General features: G+C 44.9%; 1 protein-coding gene across 5 annotated transcripts in view; it reads right to left on the bottom strand.

Annotated features, from left to right (window-relative positions):
- LOC110561688 (nuclear autoantigen Sp-100-like) overlaps positions 1–9895 on the bottom strand; it is a 72429-nt gene extending 62534 nt beyond the window's left edge. Inside the window, exons 1-5 of one of the 5 annotated variants that reach the window (XM_060368763.1) lie at positions 9743–9873; positions 8379–8599; positions 4043–4202; positions 1929–2097; positions 954–1025 (exon numbers count right to left, since the gene is read on the bottom strand). In XM_060368763.1, coding sequence (XP_060224746.1) covers positions 954–1025; positions 1929–2097; positions 4043–4202; positions 8379–8476 — 499 coding nt within the window. In that variant the 5' untranslated portion in view covers positions 8477–8599; positions 9743–9873. Of the gene's footprint in view, positions 1–953; positions 1026–1928; positions 2098–4042; positions 4203–8378; positions 8600–9742 lie in introns of all 5 variants that reach the window. The other 4 variants (XM_060368761.1, XM_060368765.1, XM_060368764.1 and 1 more) reach the window with 4 other exon arrangements.
- Between the last annotated feature and the right edge of the window lie 9569 nt (positions 9896–19464).

Here is a 19464-nt window from a genome sequence, read left to right as displayed (position 1 = left end):
CAGTCTTATCACACTGAGCCCTTTATCTGAATTTAACTAATTAAAAGATACCCTGCTATAGTCTGGAGAATTGGTTGGGTGGAAAACCCCACAATCACACTTCTGGTGTCAGAGGTCAGATAATGTATGGGCTCAGGCAAAACAAGGGCATCTCTCTTACAGAGCATTTCCACTTTGGTGCCACCACAGACCACACTGCTTCACCCTTCACAGTTTCACACTGGTCGTCTGCTCTAGGGGCTTTTCTAAACCACAGCTCCTTGTGAGTGAGCAATCAGTCTCTTTCATCTGGGTTGCTGACACTGGGCTCATATTCTTCATCATTGGCCCCAGGGTGACCATCTGATGTCATGGTTGCTCTGCCAGGCTCCCACATCCCATTAGAGCCAGGTCACAGTTTGGATCTCCAGCGCCCCACCTTCCCAGACTCATGTATTAGAGCTCTGGCCCTCAGAATGGCACTCATGGATGCTGGTGGCACCTTCACAGGCAGAGCCTAGTGGAAGGAAGTTAGATCACTGGGGTGTGCCCTTGACGGACCACAGGCACCTCATCTCTTTCCTTGCTTCCAGGTCTCCATGAGGTAAACATCCTCGCTTCACTCAACCCCTTGCCTTGATGTTCTGTACCTCCATAGGTGTAAATAGTGAGGACAAACCATCTGTCCAGAAGTCTCTAAAACCGTGTATTCAAATAAACTGACATGGGTTCTGTTTGTTTCACTGTGTAAGTTGGTGGGCCTCAAACTCACTTCAAACTCAAACTTAAACTCTTGCCTCAGAATTTTGAGCGCCCAGCTGTTTCTGGGTAATTAATCACAGTACAGGAAAGCTAACACCAGGCTCATACCAACTCCCCTCCTTGCTGACTCTTTCCTGACTCACATTTGTCTAACAATAACCTTTATATCCTATTCTCAGAGGCAGTAAGAAGCTTTCTTCAATTTAAATTACCTTGTTCGAGACTTAGGTGGGAGTTCAGGCCTCCTCTATCACTTCCTTCGAAACACAATGCATTCGGGAAGACTGAAGCAGGAGAGGGAGGGAGAAGGAAGAGGAGAAGCTATTAGAGATCTCCAGAAGAGACAAGGAGCAACATTTCAAAATTACACATTTAGGAATTTGTAGTTCTCTAATCATTCCAAGTTAAATGGGTCCCTCATGACAAAGTTCACCCAGTATGCCCTGGGACAGAGAAGATTCCCACAAGGAAACCTTTATGCTTCCCACAGAGAAAGAAGACACTCAAGGTCTAGAATAAAATAGTAGAAGGCACACAGAGAGCTGTGCTACTTTTCTAGTGCTCGGACAGCAGGGAAGGTATATTTCCAACAAGAAAAACAGAAGCAAAAGATGGCTTCCGGGTTGTCACAGGGGTAAGAATAAATGGGGGAGGGGCTTTCCTGGATGGAAGGTCTAGGATCTGGCACATACCTACGGGAAGCCCCCTGCAGCTTTAAAGGTGGGTGAGATGGTGTTGAAGACTGGCTCACACATTGTGGATTTCTATGAGCAGGTGGTGCTAAACTAAGATGGATCCTGCACCCCCAGCTGCGCTGTCACTCAAGGTGGGTGCTAGCCAATCTGATGGACTGTGACGTATGTCAGTATAAGGGCTCGCGCTCAAGAGACACAACAGTGCTACTGTACTGGGACTCAGCACTTCTAATCCCATCCTCCTCTACATAGCCTGATGCTGGTGTGGCTCTCACTGCCTGGAGAGGCTAAATGCCCAGCTGAGCAGACCTCTGGAGGTTGCACACTATAGCCATTAAACATGCATTTTAGGATGATATATAGCACGTTAGTTTTGTTAACTATTATATCCCCAATTGCACTGAACACTATGTGCAAATGGTAAAACTTAATAAACAGTTGTTGGAAAAAAAACAGACTGTGATTTCAAAGGGTGATACTAAACCCAATTACCATTATTAAAGCTTTTGGAAATGGGTTCCAAATGAGGGTAATTCTCCATGTTGACCTCACAGAACAATTTCTGCAGAACTGTCATGTTAAAATTCTTCTCCAGTTCTTCCAGGGCTCTGTAGATCACTTCGTGTAGAGGGACCAGGTTTCTACAAGAGTCTTTAAAATCCTTAAAAACAGTGAGTTGAGAAAACGTAAGTGCAGGCTTCCAAGTCCCAGAAGAGCCCTAGAAAATAATTATAGTTAGTGTACCCCAATCCCCTCCAAACATATCTTCTAGTGGGAAGTTTTGTATTTCCATGACTACTTCATGAAACAAGTTAATATTTTCTCTGTGAAAATAATCACTGGTGATGTCAAACTACCACTCTCATTTACATGACATTTAAGAGGGGCCACCTTTGAAAGGGAAACAAGAGTTAGAGGTCCATAATGGGGCTGGTGAGATTGTTCATTGGGTATAGCCACTTGTCGTCACTGTACCTGGATGTCTGAATGCAATCTCTGGGATTCAGATGGTGGAAGGAGAGGACCAGCTAGCCACAGGTTGTCCTCCTACCTGCCCGTAAGCACACCAGCTGGCTCATACACAAATACCCACATAACACAAACACACACATGTTCTCACAAGTAAATAAATAATAAAGGTAATAATGTTTCTAAAGGTGTGGAGGGGCTAGAGAGGTGGATGGCTCAGGGGTCGAGAGTGCTTGCTGCTCCTGCAGAGGACCCAAGTTTGGGTCCCAGCACCTATGCACCAGCTCACAAACATCTGTACCTCCAGTTCCAAGTGATTCAGTGATCTTTTTCTGGCCTCCGTGGGTACCACACACACAAGTGGCATGCACACATAGATGCAGGCAAAATACTTGTACATGTGAAAAGAAAAATAAATACATCCTTGAAAAACAAACATGGCTAATGTATGTTAAAAGACAAGATACTTTAGAATGGGCTTGGAAGGTTGTCAGTGGTATTCTGTTACCTGGACCTCTTCCAGAGGTCCTGGGTTCAATCCCCAGCACCCACATGCTGGCTCACAATCATTTGCTTGACTCCAATTCTGTGGAATCTGGGGGCCTCTCTCCTGACCTCCTACGGCGCCAGGGACACAGGCTGTACATAGACATACATGCAGAGAAAACACTCGTGAACGAAAAACAATATAAATAATTTTAAAATGTGTTCTAATAAGACACTCTGTAGATTTTAATGTTCTCAAATCTAGGTTTTTAAAATAGGCATTTGTTAAAATAAGATGTGCTAAGTGAAATTTCATGAAGTCAGTTTGTTAAATACTTGAAGTTAATTACAATCACTTTTTTACTTTAGTTTAGTTTAAAATACATGAATCGAGCAGTGTCAAGTGCAGAAGACGCTGCACATCTATGGAGAACCTCCATTCTGATCTAGCTTATCTTCAACAATACTCACTAGCCCAGAAGGTACACGGAACACCATTTCCGCAGATGGAAGCAGGACCATCTCCTGAAGCCTCTGCTTCACCTCTCCCTTTATACCTGAAGAGAACACTTCCAGAAATATCTGCCTAATGGGTGTCACTCACAGGAAACCGAGATTTCAAATCTGAGGCCATAATTCTGATTCATAATTGATTAACTTATTATCATAATTCATGTCTCTACAAAATGCTATGAAAATCCAAGAGCTTTCTTTGTCAAAATGAAGTCTAGGGGCTGGAGAGATGCCTAAGTGATTAAGAGAATGTACAGCTTTTGCAGAGGAACTAGGTGCCATTCCCAGAACCCCAATCAGGTAGCTCACAACTCCAGTTCTAAGAAATCAAGGCCCTTTTCTGAACTCTCTGGGCACAAGCATCTATGTGAACATACATACATACATACATATATACATACATACACACATACATACATACATACATACACACACACAGAAACACACACATACACATGCAAACACAGGAAAACATGAACATATGCATGCAAGTAAGAATTGAAATCTTTAAAAAAAATAATTCAGTCCAAACTTAAAAACCTGTCAGCCAACCAGTCTGAAGTTTGGTTCCACGATATCCAAGTGTAATTTAATTTGGAGTTTGTTTACCAGGTTATGCTGTAATAAACTTCACTTACATCATACATTTTGTCAGTGATGAGGTCGTGATCACGAAGGCCCTCAAGAAAAGGAAACGGCTTTTTTATTGCATATGAAATCACCAATTTCTGTTTTTTGAAGTACTGAAGTATAGCATTATTGGAAAACATCTTTGTGTTCTTATGATTTGTGGACATCCTAGAGGGGGAAAGACCATAGGAAAATTATCATCACAACTTTAGATGCTTGTGCAAACCATAAAGTTTTATATATGAAAGAAAGACTTTGAAGAACCAACATACATTAAGACAGAGGGTCGTGAGTTTACCCTACAAATGAACTAGCTGGGCTGGATGCTCTGAGTTCAAGTGAGACTGACCCTGCCTCAGTACATAAAGAAGGAGAACACCAGCATCAGCCTATGGCTTCCACACACACATGTGCACACACGCATGTGTACACACATAAGTTCTCACACATGTGAATGTTTGTACATACATGTATGCACACTGCATACCACACACACAAAACAAAGATGAACATAATGTTAATTATGGTTCAAAAATTCTACTACTAGGTGTTCTTCTATAGGATTGGTGAGAAGGAATAGTCCCACTAACTTATTTGCAAATATTTCTGGTGGCTTTATTGATAGCCAAAAGATAGAGATAATCAAAATGCTCTTTAATTGGTGAGTAGAAAATAAAACTGAGATTTACCTTACACCTATCAGAATGGCTAAGATCAAAAACTCAAATGACAACACATGCTGGAGAGGATGTGCAGAAAGGGGAACCCTCCTCCATTGATGGCGGGAATGTAATCTTGTACAACCACTTTGGAAATCAATCTGGCGCTTTCTCAGACAATTAGGAATAGTGCTTCCTCAAGATCCAGCTATACCACTTCTAGGCATATATCCAAAAGATGCTCAAGTATACAACAAGGACATTTGCTCAGCCATGTTCGTAGCAGCTCTATTCATAACAGCCAGAAGCTGGAAACAACCTAGATGTCCCTCAACTGAGGAATGGATATAGAAATTGTGGTACATTTACACAATGGAATACTACCCAGCAATTAAAAACGAGGAAATCATGAAATTTTCAGGCAAATGGTGGGAACTGGAAAAGATCATCTTGTGTGAGCTAACCCAGAAGCAGAAAGACACACATAGTATATACCTACTTGGATATTAAACATATAATATAGAATAAACATACTAATATCTGTACACCTAAAGAAGTTAAGGACGAAGGTAGACCTTGGGTAAGATGATCAATCCTCACTCAGAAGGACAAACGCGATAGACATCAGATGCAGGAGAAGACAGGGAACAGGACAGGAGCCTACCACAGAGGGCCTCTGAAAGACTCTAATGATTGAAGTATTGAAGTGGATGCTGAGACTAATAGTCAAACTTTGGGCAGAGTGCAGGGAATCTTATGAAAGAAGGGGGGGAGTAAAAAGACCTGGAGGGGACAGGAGCTCCAAAAGGAGACCAACAGACACACACATATACATACACAAAACAAACAAACAAAACAGAGCCCTAGGGCCCTTGAAGAGAAAGATACACCAACCAAGGATAATGAATGGAGAGGACTTAAACCCTGGTCAGATTTAGCCCATAAATTTGGTCTCCAAGTGGGGTTCCCTAGTTAGGGGAGCAGGGGCTTTCTCTGGCTTGAACTCAGGGTCAGGCTCTCTGTTCACCTTCCCCTGTGAGGTGCAGCCTTGCCAAGCCACAGAGAAAGACATTGTGACCAGTCCTGATGACACATGATAGCCTAGGGTCAAACAGAAGGGGAGGAGGACTCCCCTCTACTAGTGGACTGGTGGAGGGGCATAGGGGGAGAAGAGGGAAGGAAGATGGGATAATTTTCTTGATTGATGATTGATGCGGGAGGGGCCAGCTCACTGTGGGCATTGCCACCGCTGGGGACATTGTTCTGGGACATATAACCAAGTCAGTATGGCCATAGATTCTTCCTTAGAATACTGCCATAGAGTCTGCTTCAATTGCTTCCTCCAGGTTCTGCCTGAGTTCCTGCCCCGACTTCTTGCAGTGACGGACTGGGATGTGGAACTGAAAGCCAAATAAACTTTGTTTTTCACCAAGTTATATTTAGCCATGGTGTTCTGTCACTGCAATAGAAACCCAAGAGACTGCAAGATTGGATGTTTCTACAGTCTGAATAGGAACGACAGGAGCTGACAGACAGCACTTGGGTTAAAAGGACATCTTATTGGTGTCAGGATCTCTAGGACAGTTCCCAGCAGCTCAGTGGCAGGAAACACAGTAAGTAAGACAGCCATGCCCTGGGACAACCCAGGCCACCATTGGAACAACAGAGTGCATTGTCTTTCCCTCCACACAAGCCATTGGGCAGCATATATGAGTCCACTGTCTCAGCAGTTCCTCTTTTGTTTGATTTTGGCACAAATACTTGCTTTTGTCGGTTAGCATAATGAAGCATATGGCCACTGTTCTTAAAGCTTGTTGGTGGCAGTGAACAATGGTGACCTAAATCCATCAAAAGAAGAGTGGTTTAAAACTCCTGGAAAGGACTGTCCAGATGGCTCAGTTGGTAAAGGAGCCAGATACCAAGTCTGATGACTTGAGTTGGATCTCAGAAACCACATGTGTAAATGCTGTTTTTATTTCCTCAGATGTAATGATGAGAGCCATCATCAAGCTTTATGAGTACACGGCTTGAGCTGATCCAGGAGCATTTCTAACTGTCCCTAGGTGTAGCCCTGGAAGCTTCTAGCCTTCCTCAAATCTAATCTTCTGCAAGCCCAGACCTTGAAGGCTTCAGTATCTACCCTCTATGTGCTAACATGGGCCTAGAATATTTTCAGCCTCTGAGACTTACTGCTGAATAAACTCACCTTTTCTAGGTCTTTCTGAATTCTAGATGGCTTGTTCATCTCAGCTGTCTGGCTCAAAACTCCTCTACAAGCTTACTAGTTCAAACTGGCTTCTCTCCACTTCTCATTGGGTTGCTGTGCTTGGAAATACTGCCTCTGCCTACCATAAACTGACTTATACAAACTAAACTATACTCAACTGCACTGAATCAAACTGTATTGTACTCTGAAATTATTGTACTGTTTCCATGAACAATCTTCCTTGCTCTCTCTCTCTCTCTGCAATCTCTTAAGCAGCTTCTCCTTCTTGTCTGTTTTCATGAGGTTTGTGTGTATACTATCTCTGACTCATTCTGTCAAATCTTTCTCTGATTCATCAATTTGTCTGCCCCTCAGTTACACATCATCGTTTGGGATAAAGGTGTGCACTAAATTCCATCCAGAAGGATTAACTCTGTGTATTTTAGCCAGAGGGGTTAAAAGTGTGTACTAAGGACATATTAGTCTTCCAGTCAGATCACACAGACCTAGTTCTTCGGATATGATCCCTTGCCAGGATAGCCATGTTCCTGGATTAAAATTCATTTACATACATGGAAGAAGCAAAGAACTAACTTCTCTACTTTGTCCCCTGACTCCACTGCGCATGCACAGCTGCACACAAGGAAAAACATGAATAAACATAACACAGAATTATCAACCTCTTGGCTCATACACCAGTGCTCTGAATTGCAGGGAACTGTCAGGAAGAATAAAGTAAATGTACATGTGTTACAGTGAGGACGTTGCCAACGTTTTCACTTTTTAAATAAGCTAAGGCTCAAAACACAGGGCAGTATTACAAACTGAAAATATGTATTGCATATTTATGAAGACAAGTTATACACAGCATGGCACAGAAAAAGAGAAGGGGCTGGAGAGAAAGGTCAACAGTTAAGAGGAATGACTGCTCTTCCAAAGGCCCAGAGTTCAGTTCCCAGCACCCATGTCTGGCAGCTCATAACCATCTGTAGCTGCTACTACAGGGGACATCCTCTTCTGTCCTCCAAAGCTACCTGCCTTAATCTCTCTCTCGTATACACACACACACCTCAATAAGTTATTTTTTAGAGTGTCAGGGACCACCTGAGGGAACTCGCCAACTTCAGAGACCACCTGTAGGAGCTCACCAACTTGCCTCAACTTGCCTGTTCCCTTACCTGCAGTAAACATACTGCTTGGAGATGCCCATTCCCTTACCTGCAGTAAACATACTGCTTGGAGATGTCAGAGACCACCTATAGAAACTCATCAACCTGCCTCAACTTGCCTGTTTCCTTACCTGCAGTAAACATACTGCTTGGCAACAGCAGAGATGTGCTCACAGAACCGTGGCTTATCACAAGATGTTTCAGGCCCCTGGCCAAGAAGAATTTGTAATTTTTCACCCACCCTACTTCCTTATCCTGAACCCTTTATAAAAGCTGATTCTGCTCAGTAAAGTTAGTCCTTGACAAGCACCTGTTTGCTTGGACTCCTTCTTTTCTCTCAGCCCATCTTTTCACAGGTTCGGATTCTCTTCTATCCCCGCTAATAACAAGCTCCAAGGGCCAGAGCATTAGAGGGTAAGGAATATCCAGGCATGGTCTTGCACATCTTTAACCCAGTTCTTTTGAGACAGAGGCAGGTGGATCTCTGTTTTGAGTCCGAGGCCAGCCTTGTCTACATCGTTTCAGGTCAGCCTAGATTACATAATAAAAAGAACAAGAAATCTTGAGGTGAGATTAAAAAAAATATGGAAGCTGGCACCCAAGGAGTGGGGTGAGCTAAGGGGATTTAATTTTTTTTCTATTTTTCCACAGGACTTGAAAGTTTATAAACCACATTTTATTGTGAAACAGTCTTGATGGTACAGGCCTGTAACCCCAAATAGAAGACTAACTACACAGACGAACCCATAGAAGAACAGGACCACAAGTTCAAGGCCAGCCTGGGCTGTAGAAGGAGTTCAACCTTGAGTCAACAATTTTAAAAATAGAGATAGATAGTCAAGCATATTCAAGGCCTTAGGTTCAACTGGGAGACTGAAAAATAATATTACTTCCTTTGCACTAATAAAAACACAGACTATTATTACTCATAAGTAGCACATTTGAATCACTACTGCTAGAGTAAACAATTCTACCATTTCTTGTCAGGGTACCATCCACCTAGAACAGAAAACTCAAGTGAAAATAAAAACATGCAGCTTGCCCTGGCCTTTGCTTTCAGAGGTCTTTCTTTTCCTTTGTCTTTCTTGAATGGGATTTGACAGTGAGAGCTCAGACTAGGAGTGAGCCTGGGGACAGTTTTCTAGGTGATAATGTCAGGTTCAGGTTCAAGGTAGGAGATCAAAATGGGGAGAGGGAGGGACAGCTATTTACAATGAAGCCTCTGCTATTTGGCCTTCTTCCCATGAGGTAACCTAGTGAAGCAGGGACAGGCAGAGAGACTGAGAGCGCCCACAAGTTGTAAGAAAATAACAGCCATGCCACAGAGGACAGCTGCAGGAGTCCCTGTCAGCTGTGGCCAGTGTCTCCCTCTGACAGCTGAGCAGTGGCTGCAAACAGGAGAGTTAGGCCTTGTGTACAATATGGCAGGCTGGGTTTGCCAGCAGACATCTTACACAGTTAAAAAACTCCAGATGTTCTCTCTATCCCCATTCTCTTCTCTCCCCTCTCTTCATCCTGTGTCCATCTGCCCCACAATCTCTCCTCTCATACTATAGTGCAAAGCTTCTTCAGGTCAGGTGGTTTGGACTGACTGAAGCTGCAGCCAGTAACTCAAGACATAAACTCACCCACGCTGTCAGAGGGAAAAGTCACAGAGCAGAAAGAAAGACCCACCTTGTGCTCATGCTGCTCCCTTCCATCTTCCAGCACCTGCCTGGAGCCTGGAACAGTGAGCTGTGCTCCCCTGGTCTCTGCACAGGCTTCCTGGCTGCTGTGGCCCACAGCTGAGAGCAGGAAGTCAGCCTGAGTAGAAACTCAGCAGGAAGGGCTCCGCCCTAACTGGGAAAAGAAAATGAAAGTATTTCTCTAACCTCAAAAGAGCTGCTGTGACAGACTGCCCTTCCTTATTTGGAATGTGGTGGCAGGGAGGAGGAGAAAGGGGGACCTAGAGAATTGCAAAGGGGTACACCAGGGACAAGCAGAGCCAGATCCTGGGAGGGTTTTATTTATGAAAGACAATAACAGAATATCTCCACTCAAAGCAAACTGTTCTCAGTTACTCCTGTGTCTGGGAGGGTAGCAGAGTTTCCCTGGGGTTAGTTGTAACTCCATTTTCTGTCATGTCCCTGGTTGAAGAGACTTGGGTAGCGAGAGAGATGGAGAAAGAGTGCCAAACACTTTCAAGTTAGCTCTCAGGCTAGCAGGAGAACCAGGAGCCGGATCCTGACCGAGAGAAGATTTCTCATAGATCTAGTGGGTGAAAGGTGACCCACCAAACCGACAGACACTTTGGGTCAGAGCACTATGTCTGTGGAGTTGTCACCCCAGCCTAAAACTCAAGTGTGGGGGGAAGCTGCAATCGTGGTCACCAGGGCAAAAGGATGAAAAACTGGTCACCCTTCTGGTGCAGATGTGATAATTCCTGATGGGCAGTCACTTGCAGTGAGCTCCTCTCGGAGGTCCCTGATGGGTCCTCAGCATCTATCAATCAGGTCTCTGTTCGTCCTTCTGGGAAGACTTTCTCTGCAGGACTTGGCCGACTGTGGTGAGCCTGCCCCCTGTCAGGTCTCCCAGGAGTCTTCTCTCTTGCACAGACATTGGCTGTGTTCTCCATTATCTCAAGTGCACAGGGATAGGTTGGTATGGGGCAGGAGTGGGTGTGACTCACAGGAACAGCCTGAGGTCCTGCTTGGGGTCAGATTTCAGGGGACTTTTTGTTGCCCCACAGTGTAGCCAGCTCTTCAATTCTACTTTGTCAGGAACAAAACTTTTCTATGATCTTATCTTACTATAAATCTTGTGTCTGTATGAGCGTATGTGCATATGAGTGGTAGACTAGGCCAGAAGACACTGTGGGATCCCCTAGAGCTGGAGTTATAGGCAGTTGTGAGTTACCAGGTGTGGGTGCTGGGAACCAAATCCAGGTCCTCTGGAAGAGCAGAAGGTCCTCTTAATCGCTGAGCCATCTCTAGCCCCAAACAGTATTTTGACCCTCATTCTGTCTGTCACGTGCTCTGGAGACAAGGTTAGGAAATGTGATAAACTTGGGGCCCTGAGCCCCTAAACTTGTTTAAGCCTAAGCCTATCTTTTCATCAAGTTCCCCTCTACTTGTGTACCCGGTGAGCAAAGATGTCAGAAGGCCAGGCAATTCTACTATCATCATCCAGGCCCAGTGCGCACTGGGTGGCAACATTTCAGCTCTTACACACTATATTGAGACTGAGCCAAGCCCCTAACAGCCAGACCTCTGTTTAGAACCTTAGGAAGTAAGCTGAGGCTGAGAAGCTTTGGACATCATGGGATTGTAGGTGAAGGACAGTGATATGTCTGCCACATGCTGACTCGTGCCCAAATAAGGCTATCTGGTGTGCATGGTACTTAGGTGGCTGGCATCTTCAGGTGTGTGGGGGGTTGGGACAGCTACCAGAAATGCCAGGAATTCAGAACCAAGGCTTGAAGGCTTTCTGTGGTGAAGGCAGGGTTAGAGAGAGAGAGAGATTTGGATTTCCCAAATCAAATTGGAAAAGAGAGACAACCTAACATCCTGACCTCTTTGGGTACATGGACACCAAGTTCATATCTGGCTGGTTCCTGGTGGAAAGAGTCAGTGTGGCATGGTAGAGTCAGGAGATGGTGGGTTTGTGCCCAGTGGGAGGTTTGGGTGAAGAAGTGGGTGATTGACTGTTACCTTGGAGACCTCGGGAATCTGTTTCTGCAGAAGGCACCGAAGGCAGGTAATAGAAGGAAACAACTAAGCAAATGTGAATGAAGGGTCCTATGATTGGGTGAAGCCATTGAGACAGGGAAGACTGCCCCTAACTGGGAGAGGAGAGGTGCCCTGGTTCTGCCATCCTGGCCCCTCATCGGGGCTTTCCAGGGAACTGGAGAGTCAAATTGTCCAGTCATGGTACAGACCACTCAAGCATTGGGCAGGTGCACACTTGAGTCTGGAGAGGTGGTACCAGCACTGGTGTCCCAGGAGTTTGGCAGATGAAGGAGTGGTGAGTGGTGAGGATCACAGTTGTAGGGTCCTTTCCACCATGGTTCTAGAAACCTAGGAGGTAACTGTTTAAGTAGTACTTGATCCTCCTTGGAGAGTGGGATGGACTTAGAAACAGCTGGGTCTTCTAGTGTGGGGACAGGTGTTATGACCAGTTTGTGAGATCCGCAAAGACCACCAGGAATCAGCTCCACTGCAAAACTTGTGAGGATTTATTCAATACAAGCTCAAGCCCAGGTCACAAGCTTCCTGTGGAAACAGAGAGGTATGAGGCATGGAGGTCTAGAGGAACGAAAGCTGCAAGGAAAGGGAGACAGGCTCCAAGCCTTGGTGTTACACGATTGGGTAATGGAAACTGACCTTTGAAATGACTGGTTTACTTTAGGTACCAAATCCATAAACAGTTATGGCCTGGCCATCTGGTTGGGTTGCCAGGGGATGGAATCTCTTTATGTGGTTCTGGCCAGGCTATCTGGGCCTGTTTCCTAACAACTGTATCTCTAGTGGGCAGGAGAAGGATGCAGTAAGGCTGGTTCCTCCCTGCAGATAGGTGGGCACATCTCCACCTGGCTGGCCTTCATTCTGGCGTGTGCTTTAAACTTTAATTCAATATGCTCCCCCCCAAAAAAAAACCCTAATTTTTAATTCTTTTGTCTTTTACAAGCAAATAGCTGCCAGCAAGAGATCCAAGAAAGGACCTTGGGAGAGAGAGGTAAAGTAGGTGCCTGGCCAGTGGGGGTTGGGGGTACGGGGTGGAGCTGTCTGAGACAGGAAGTGATGACTGAGAAGAAATGGCCTTCAGTAGGAATTCAAAATGACTTAAGCCTGTAGGGGAATGAGGGGTGGCTTAGAGGCCAGAAAGGGCAATGTTTGTGAGGGCCAAGGCAGAGAGCATGGTGAGATGTTGACTTATGAGTCTATTGGCTCTTTCAACCTTTACCAGGGACTGTGGACAGTAGAGGATGTGGAGCTTCCAGGAGATGTTGAGAGCTTCAGACAGAAGCTCAGTAACGCTGGAGGTGAAGACTGGGTCACTGTCTGTTTGGATGGTCTGTGCCACACCTAACCAAGGAATTATGTGTAGGAAAAGTACCTGTGCTACCACATCCCTGTTTCCCTGGAGGTGGGGAATGCCTCCATCCAAATGGGAAAAGTGTCAACAAGCGTTAGAAGGTATCAGAGCTTTCTGTAGGTTGGTGAAGTCAATCTGACAGGCTTCACCTGGTTGCTATCCTCTGAGCTAGTGCAGGACTGACCTATCTGGAATGTTCTGTGGCAGTGAATTATAGCCGCATCTGCTGGGAGATGAAGAGCCTCCAAAAGTTTGACTATAAGTCGCCATTGACAATGAGTACCCTTTGTTGTGAGAAAGCCCCTTTCCTTCCAAAGGGCACGGTGGGTATGGGCGACTAAGAAAGCATATTTAGAAAGGGTGTAGATGTTACCCTGCTAGCCCTTGGCTATTTGGAGAGTGCTAGTTAAAGCAGTAAGCTCAGCCTTCTGTGAAGTGGTCCACACTGGGAGGTGGTTTACCTCAGCTATTTTGGTGGAGGTGACAGCAGCATAGGCTGCTTGGGGGTTTTCCCATCTCTCTCTGAGAGATCTCCCATCCACAAAGAAAGCGAGCTTGGGGTCTCTGAGGGGTTGGTCTCTGAGCATAGGGCCTCCACAGCCTCTAGGTAGGAGAAAAACAAGGAATTAGAGGTGGGGGGAGAAGGGAAGAGTGTTGTAAGGTTCAGGGCAGGAATAGCAGTTAGGGTAATTTGAGGGGGGGGGGTTCTAGAAACAGAATGTCAAAGCCTTGGACCTATGAGGACTCAAGGAGAAAGAGAGAGGCATGGTTCAGAAGGTCTGAGAGGTACTGGGTAGAGTAAACCATGATAGGCTGCAACAGACTGACCTTGGTTGCATCTTGGATGAGTTCTGCTGCCACTGTTGGGGTTCTCAGAAATGGCTGCCATTCCCATACAGTGGGATCTAGCTGCTTGTACAAGGAGGCTATGGCCTGATGGGAGGGCCCAGTAGGTAAAGAGATGTAAAAAGATGGTCAGGGTGGGTGGAGTCCAGAAGTGGACCCAGGCCAAGGATGCTAAGAGGGCATCTCAATGTTAAAAGAAGTGATGGTAGACTGTGGGCCAGTGAGGGAGAGGCCCTGTTGGGATCTCTCTGGCTGCCTGGTACAGGAGTTTAGCTGAAGTAGCAAAATTGGGGATCCAGTCCCTGAAGAACCCCACCAGGCTCAGAAAAGATAAAACTCTGCTCCACTGTAGTTGGGGCCTGTAGATCCTTCAGAGTATTGAATTGGGATGCTACTTCCATTTTCTTGGGATTCCAGCAAAGGATGCTAAGTTGGGCACCACTGGGTGTCTGTGGGAACTTTTTCACACTGCATCTGTATAGGTTTTTGGGACCTGTGCTCTCACACCTCTCTCTCTCCCACATCCTGTGGCTTGCCTTTGCATATTAGGCCTCAGCTCCTGAAACCCCCACCCCCTGCTATCCTACCTGTATCATATGGTGTCTTATGGGTGGCAGGAGCAGGCAGAACCAGCATAGCAGAGTCATGACACAATTTTAAATTACCTGCCAAGGCCTCTTACAATATGGGTCTGGTCACCAAGCTGATTTGGGGATGAAGAGAGTGTAGTCATGTCTTCTCTGCCATCTTAACTAATGGCAGTCACATGACTGGTAGCCATCTTGGTTGTGGGAGAGTTGTGGCTTCACCATCTTTATTGTGGACTGCCAGCTGTATTCAGTACCTTGCTGACTGACAAATATAACTTCTATCTTTTAAGCTTTGCATGTTTGTTCTGTAATGATGCCATATAGTAGGATCAGCAGGGTTGCCAGTCTCTGTATGAACTGTATCTATGATTGAAAGTTTTGCTTTGATACTAGTTCAAAAATATATATATTTGAAATCATGTTAAGAACTGATGCAGTTAGTTAAAAGATTAATTTTTTCCTAGTCTCTTTTACCTTTTTAAGGTCAAGACTAGTTTGGGTAACTAAAAATAAGTGATGTTTTTTAGCTCAGCTGCACTTAGCAGATCATGGTCCTCACACCTGTCAGAGAACCTGCACAGAATGGAAGTTAAATGTTTAATCTAAAAAAACTTACTATGACAGAGATACCAGCTTCTAGTGGTGACCTCAAAGCCTCCAAGAAGATTTGGGCACAACAACAGATGATTCTGCCTGGATTGTGATCCTGGCCAATTCTGCCCCAGTGCCTCCTCCACTGCTAAGGCCTTGCCTGAACTGTTGAGAAACAGGACACCCAGAGAGTTGACTTCCCCATTTTGCCTAGACAAGATAAAGGTGGTCGATCATTCTCCCAAGTTCCTCCCCTGCAGAAAGGCCTCTCAGATTTGCTAGGCCTAGCAGCTGAAGTCTGTTGCTGTCCTACAACAAAGCCATTGACACTGCATGAACCCAGTGGGAAGGCAGTCTGGATAATGGCTAAATCTCTGTCATATTAATCAATACATTGGCATGTTGCATTATGCTTCCTGTGGTAGTTTTGATCTTTCTCAGGTCTCTGATGCTTTTGAAGATCAGTTTAACAGCAGAAACCAAGCCTTCAGCTGCCTTCTCAGAAAAGTGTAAAGTTTACGTAAGGTCTAAGGATCTAAGAAAGGGTTTGAGGGTCTGAGAAAGTGTTTTGGCAAATGCAAGTTATAAAGGTTGGAGGGGATGCTAGCATATTTTAAATTTGTCTCTTTTGGTAAACTTAAAAAGAGTCTTGTAAGCTTCAGAGGAAATATACTTCTCACAGGACAAATGGACTGTCAGTCAATGGCCTGCTTGGCTAATGGTGGGATCTATTGCCTTTTCCCTGGTCCGGGACTCACCCTCCCCCCGCCCAACTACCAAAACCATTGGCCTAAAAGTCTCAAATATGTATTCTGCTACTAATATGTATATATGTTCTAGCATCCTGCTAGGTTAAGGTGTTTCCTCAAAAGCTGCATCTTAACGCAGGTGCTCCGGCCTAAATCTCACAGGTTGCTTCAGCTGGGCCTCATTTTCCTAGCCACAGACAGTCTCACAGATCCTAGACAGCAAATAGAAGAGCATGTTCTTTCCAGATTTGGCCAAAACTTTAGCTTTTTGTCCCTCTACTCCTAACATTGATGGCCCCAATGCCAGCAAGAAACCGCCAAAGATGGTTACTATACCACCTGTCCACTTCTTTTTGACAAAAGGCTGATGTTTTGTTTCAGGCATCTCCACCTGCTGCAGTGTATGGCTGGCATTCCCTACCCTGTACCCCGAATTCCCTTGCCCATGGGCATGGGCTTCCCTTTACAGTGTAATCCAGACATTTTGGTCCCCACCTCCTCTCTTTTCTGTTCTCTTCTGTCTTTCTGTATCTCTTCTTCTCTCAGCGTCTGAGAGCTGATTCTCACCAAACAGCAGCAATAAGCGTCCTACAGCCAGCACTTATTCTAGATTCATGAGAGGATCCAGACTTAGCCCTCTGACCTTCCTACTCACTGGGCAGCAGATGTGGCCCTGCCAGCAGCAGAAGAAGTAAAGCATGACTTTGAGAAGAGAGACACAGCTCAGAGCCCCCACAGCCTGGTGCTTTCATGCTGACAGGAAAGGGCCAGTTTCAGCCAAGTAAACACCCCCCTGTGGAAATGACATGGATTCTTCAAGACTTTCAGTTGGAGTTAGTGCAGGCCATTGCTGGGTTTCAGACTCAGGGGCTGAGGAGTCTATTTAACATATCAAAGCAGACCTGGCCTCCAGGTTCTCCCAGCATTCCCCAGTCCCTTCCTGTTTCAAAGTGTGGCTGGTATACCCAGTCCTCTGTCCTGAACTCCCCAGCACCTGGACCGGGCTTCTCTTCTGCCAGAAGCTCTTCCCTATGTATTCAGGACATTTTGGTCTCTTCTTGTCGCCACATTTTACTCTCTTTGTATTCCTGAGCACACTTTTCTTTTCCTTTCTTCTGTCTCCTGGTCTACATGGCTTTTCCTTGGCTGCATTCCTTGGGACCAGTGAACACACCTGAGAGATGTCCCCCAAGAAACCTGCCTTCATATTTTAACTTGGCCTGAATTGGCTCAAAGAATACCTATCATCCATCTTGACAGAACTGATGTAGGAGATGTTCTAGGAAGCCTGAGAATTCCTTTTCTCTCCTGAAGGAGATGGAGTGATAGCCTCGGATCTGGTTCTTGATTTAGACACTTATTAAGTAGTTACTGTTTTTTGTTTGTTTGTTTGTTTGTTTGTCTTATAAGACAGGGTTTCTCTGTGTAGCCTTTACTTGGTCAAAACATAGGAGAGCTCACTCAAGGTTACACAGAGTCTGCTGTCTGGTTACCATGGTAGCAAGGAATTTGCTATCTAGTTCTCAGGGTCAGAACCCTCTGCTGTAGAATTGCCAGGGTCAACCTCTTTGCCTCCAAGTTTTAGATAGTAACCAGGGATGAGAGCCCGAGTTCAACTGCTCAGGTGCACATTCCAATTTGCCATTAACTCCAAATAGGCTGCCACATCCAGGCCCCATTTGCTAGTGGTACCTTTGGATGAACATTGTCTCTTCCTTTGGTATATGGGTAGAGCGATCATTGGTCAACACACCTGAGCAATCCCAGCTAATTCTCCAGGCTAGAGGGAATTCTCAGATACTGGAGTGAAGAATTATAAAAAAGGTCCTTTGGGTTTCTTTGGGTAGTTTTCTTGTGTTTTTAAGTTGTTTTTTTTTTTTTTAATAAGATCCCAAGAGGTGTTTCAGATATCAATGACTGAAGCTGTCTTCTGTCTTGCTTCCTGGGCTGTTTGCCAGCTCAGCATCCCAGGTTCCCTGCCCTTTCTCTACACCACTATGGATTTCACCACTGATGCGTTTTTTGTCTAATATATATTAATTAGGTCTCTCTGGGTGCTGATGAATCTTGAGTCATCGAAGGATGCTTGTGCTGTGTGGATTACATACAGGGCTATGTTCTTTATAAACACATGATTAATATAAACCCATCAATTTGCCTCACAATAACATACATGTAACATCTTTATGATACAGATGAGACAAGGGCAAAGACAAGTAACTTACCAAGGACACACTGCCAGTGGTGCAGAACCTGGGTTTCCATCAACAGGGCTGAGTTCAGAGTCTCTGCTTGTCCTGATTTCAGTAGCATCAACTCTTGCTCACCCCAGCAACAGTAACTAAAAAGGCCAACTGCAATCAAGGCTCAATGAAAGGAAAAAGCCCTCATATGCACAACAGTGCTTTGCTTACTGGCAATAACATCCATTACCCACTCATTATCAGGTAGAAAACATTGATTAGCACATTTTATTAGTTAAGATGGCATACCTCCAACCTCCAATCCCAATCAAACACACATTGTCTTAGTTGGGGATTTTATTGCTGCGATGGGTTTGTATTGTTTTGAAAAGCAAGTTGGGACAAAAAGGTTTAATTCAGCTTATAATTCCAATTGCAGTTTATTATTGAAGAAAGTGAGGACACAAACTCACATGAAGTGACACTACCTCTGTCATTACCTGCATTGTGCTGGGATACTGCTTTCCACTATTTGTCCCATGGGAAATTTCAGTGTCCACCTCCTGCTTGGTCTTTCTGAGACAGTCTTTGTCATTTCATAGTTGAAAAAGTCTTCTCAACTACCTGCTTTATGTACCCTAATCATACATTTACAAACCAGGGAAATGGATGCTGGGTGGCTCTGGAGATCCACTGAAATCATTGTGATAGGGACATGACCTGGCCTCTAGGTAGCATCCTCTACTGGGAGGCAATCATTGAGCCTCGGGTTTCCAAATATCAGCATCAGCTCAGACACTCTGTCCAATATCCCAATAAAGAGCCATACATTGCTTTCCCTGGCATGAACCAATGTGAACAGATGGCCTGGGATCCCATTGGGACAAGATCTGAGAACCACTGCGGGTTCTACTGGGAAATAGGCTGCATTTCTTTCATGAGTTTTGAGTCCCACTGGAAACTAGGTCAAACTTGAAATTGGGAAAAGATCTAGGCTTTCAATGGGATAGCTGACTTCCACATTTGTCCATCTGTTTCTACTCCTCTGATTATAGATATAGATATAGATATAGATATATAGATATAGATATCTTCATAGTCTGTTGATTTGTCCTGACTGAAGAAACATTGTATCTTATCAGCTGTTTCTACAGATAACTACAAACAAGGTCTCCAGCTGCGTCTTTAAGGAAACTACTTTATCTGTCTCCAACAGTTGTGTGTTTCTCGTTGTCTGTAATCTAATGATTCTATTGCACCTATGGAAGTAGGAACTATAAGATGATCCCACCATTATTCCATCCTACAGAGAGCAGCCACTGCTGAGCTGATCAAAGATGCTCATGACCAGGCTGTGTGTTCCT

The sequence above is a fragment of the Meriones unguiculatus genome, chromosome 15, assembly GCF_030254825.1.
Source record: "Meriones unguiculatus strain TT.TT164.6M chromosome 15, Bangor_MerUng_6.1, whole genome shotgun sequence".
Lineage (NCBI taxonomy): Eukaryota > Metazoa > Chordata > Mammalia > Rodentia > Muridae > Meriones > Meriones unguiculatus.
This window is presented reverse-complemented; position numbering and strand designations above follow the sequence as displayed.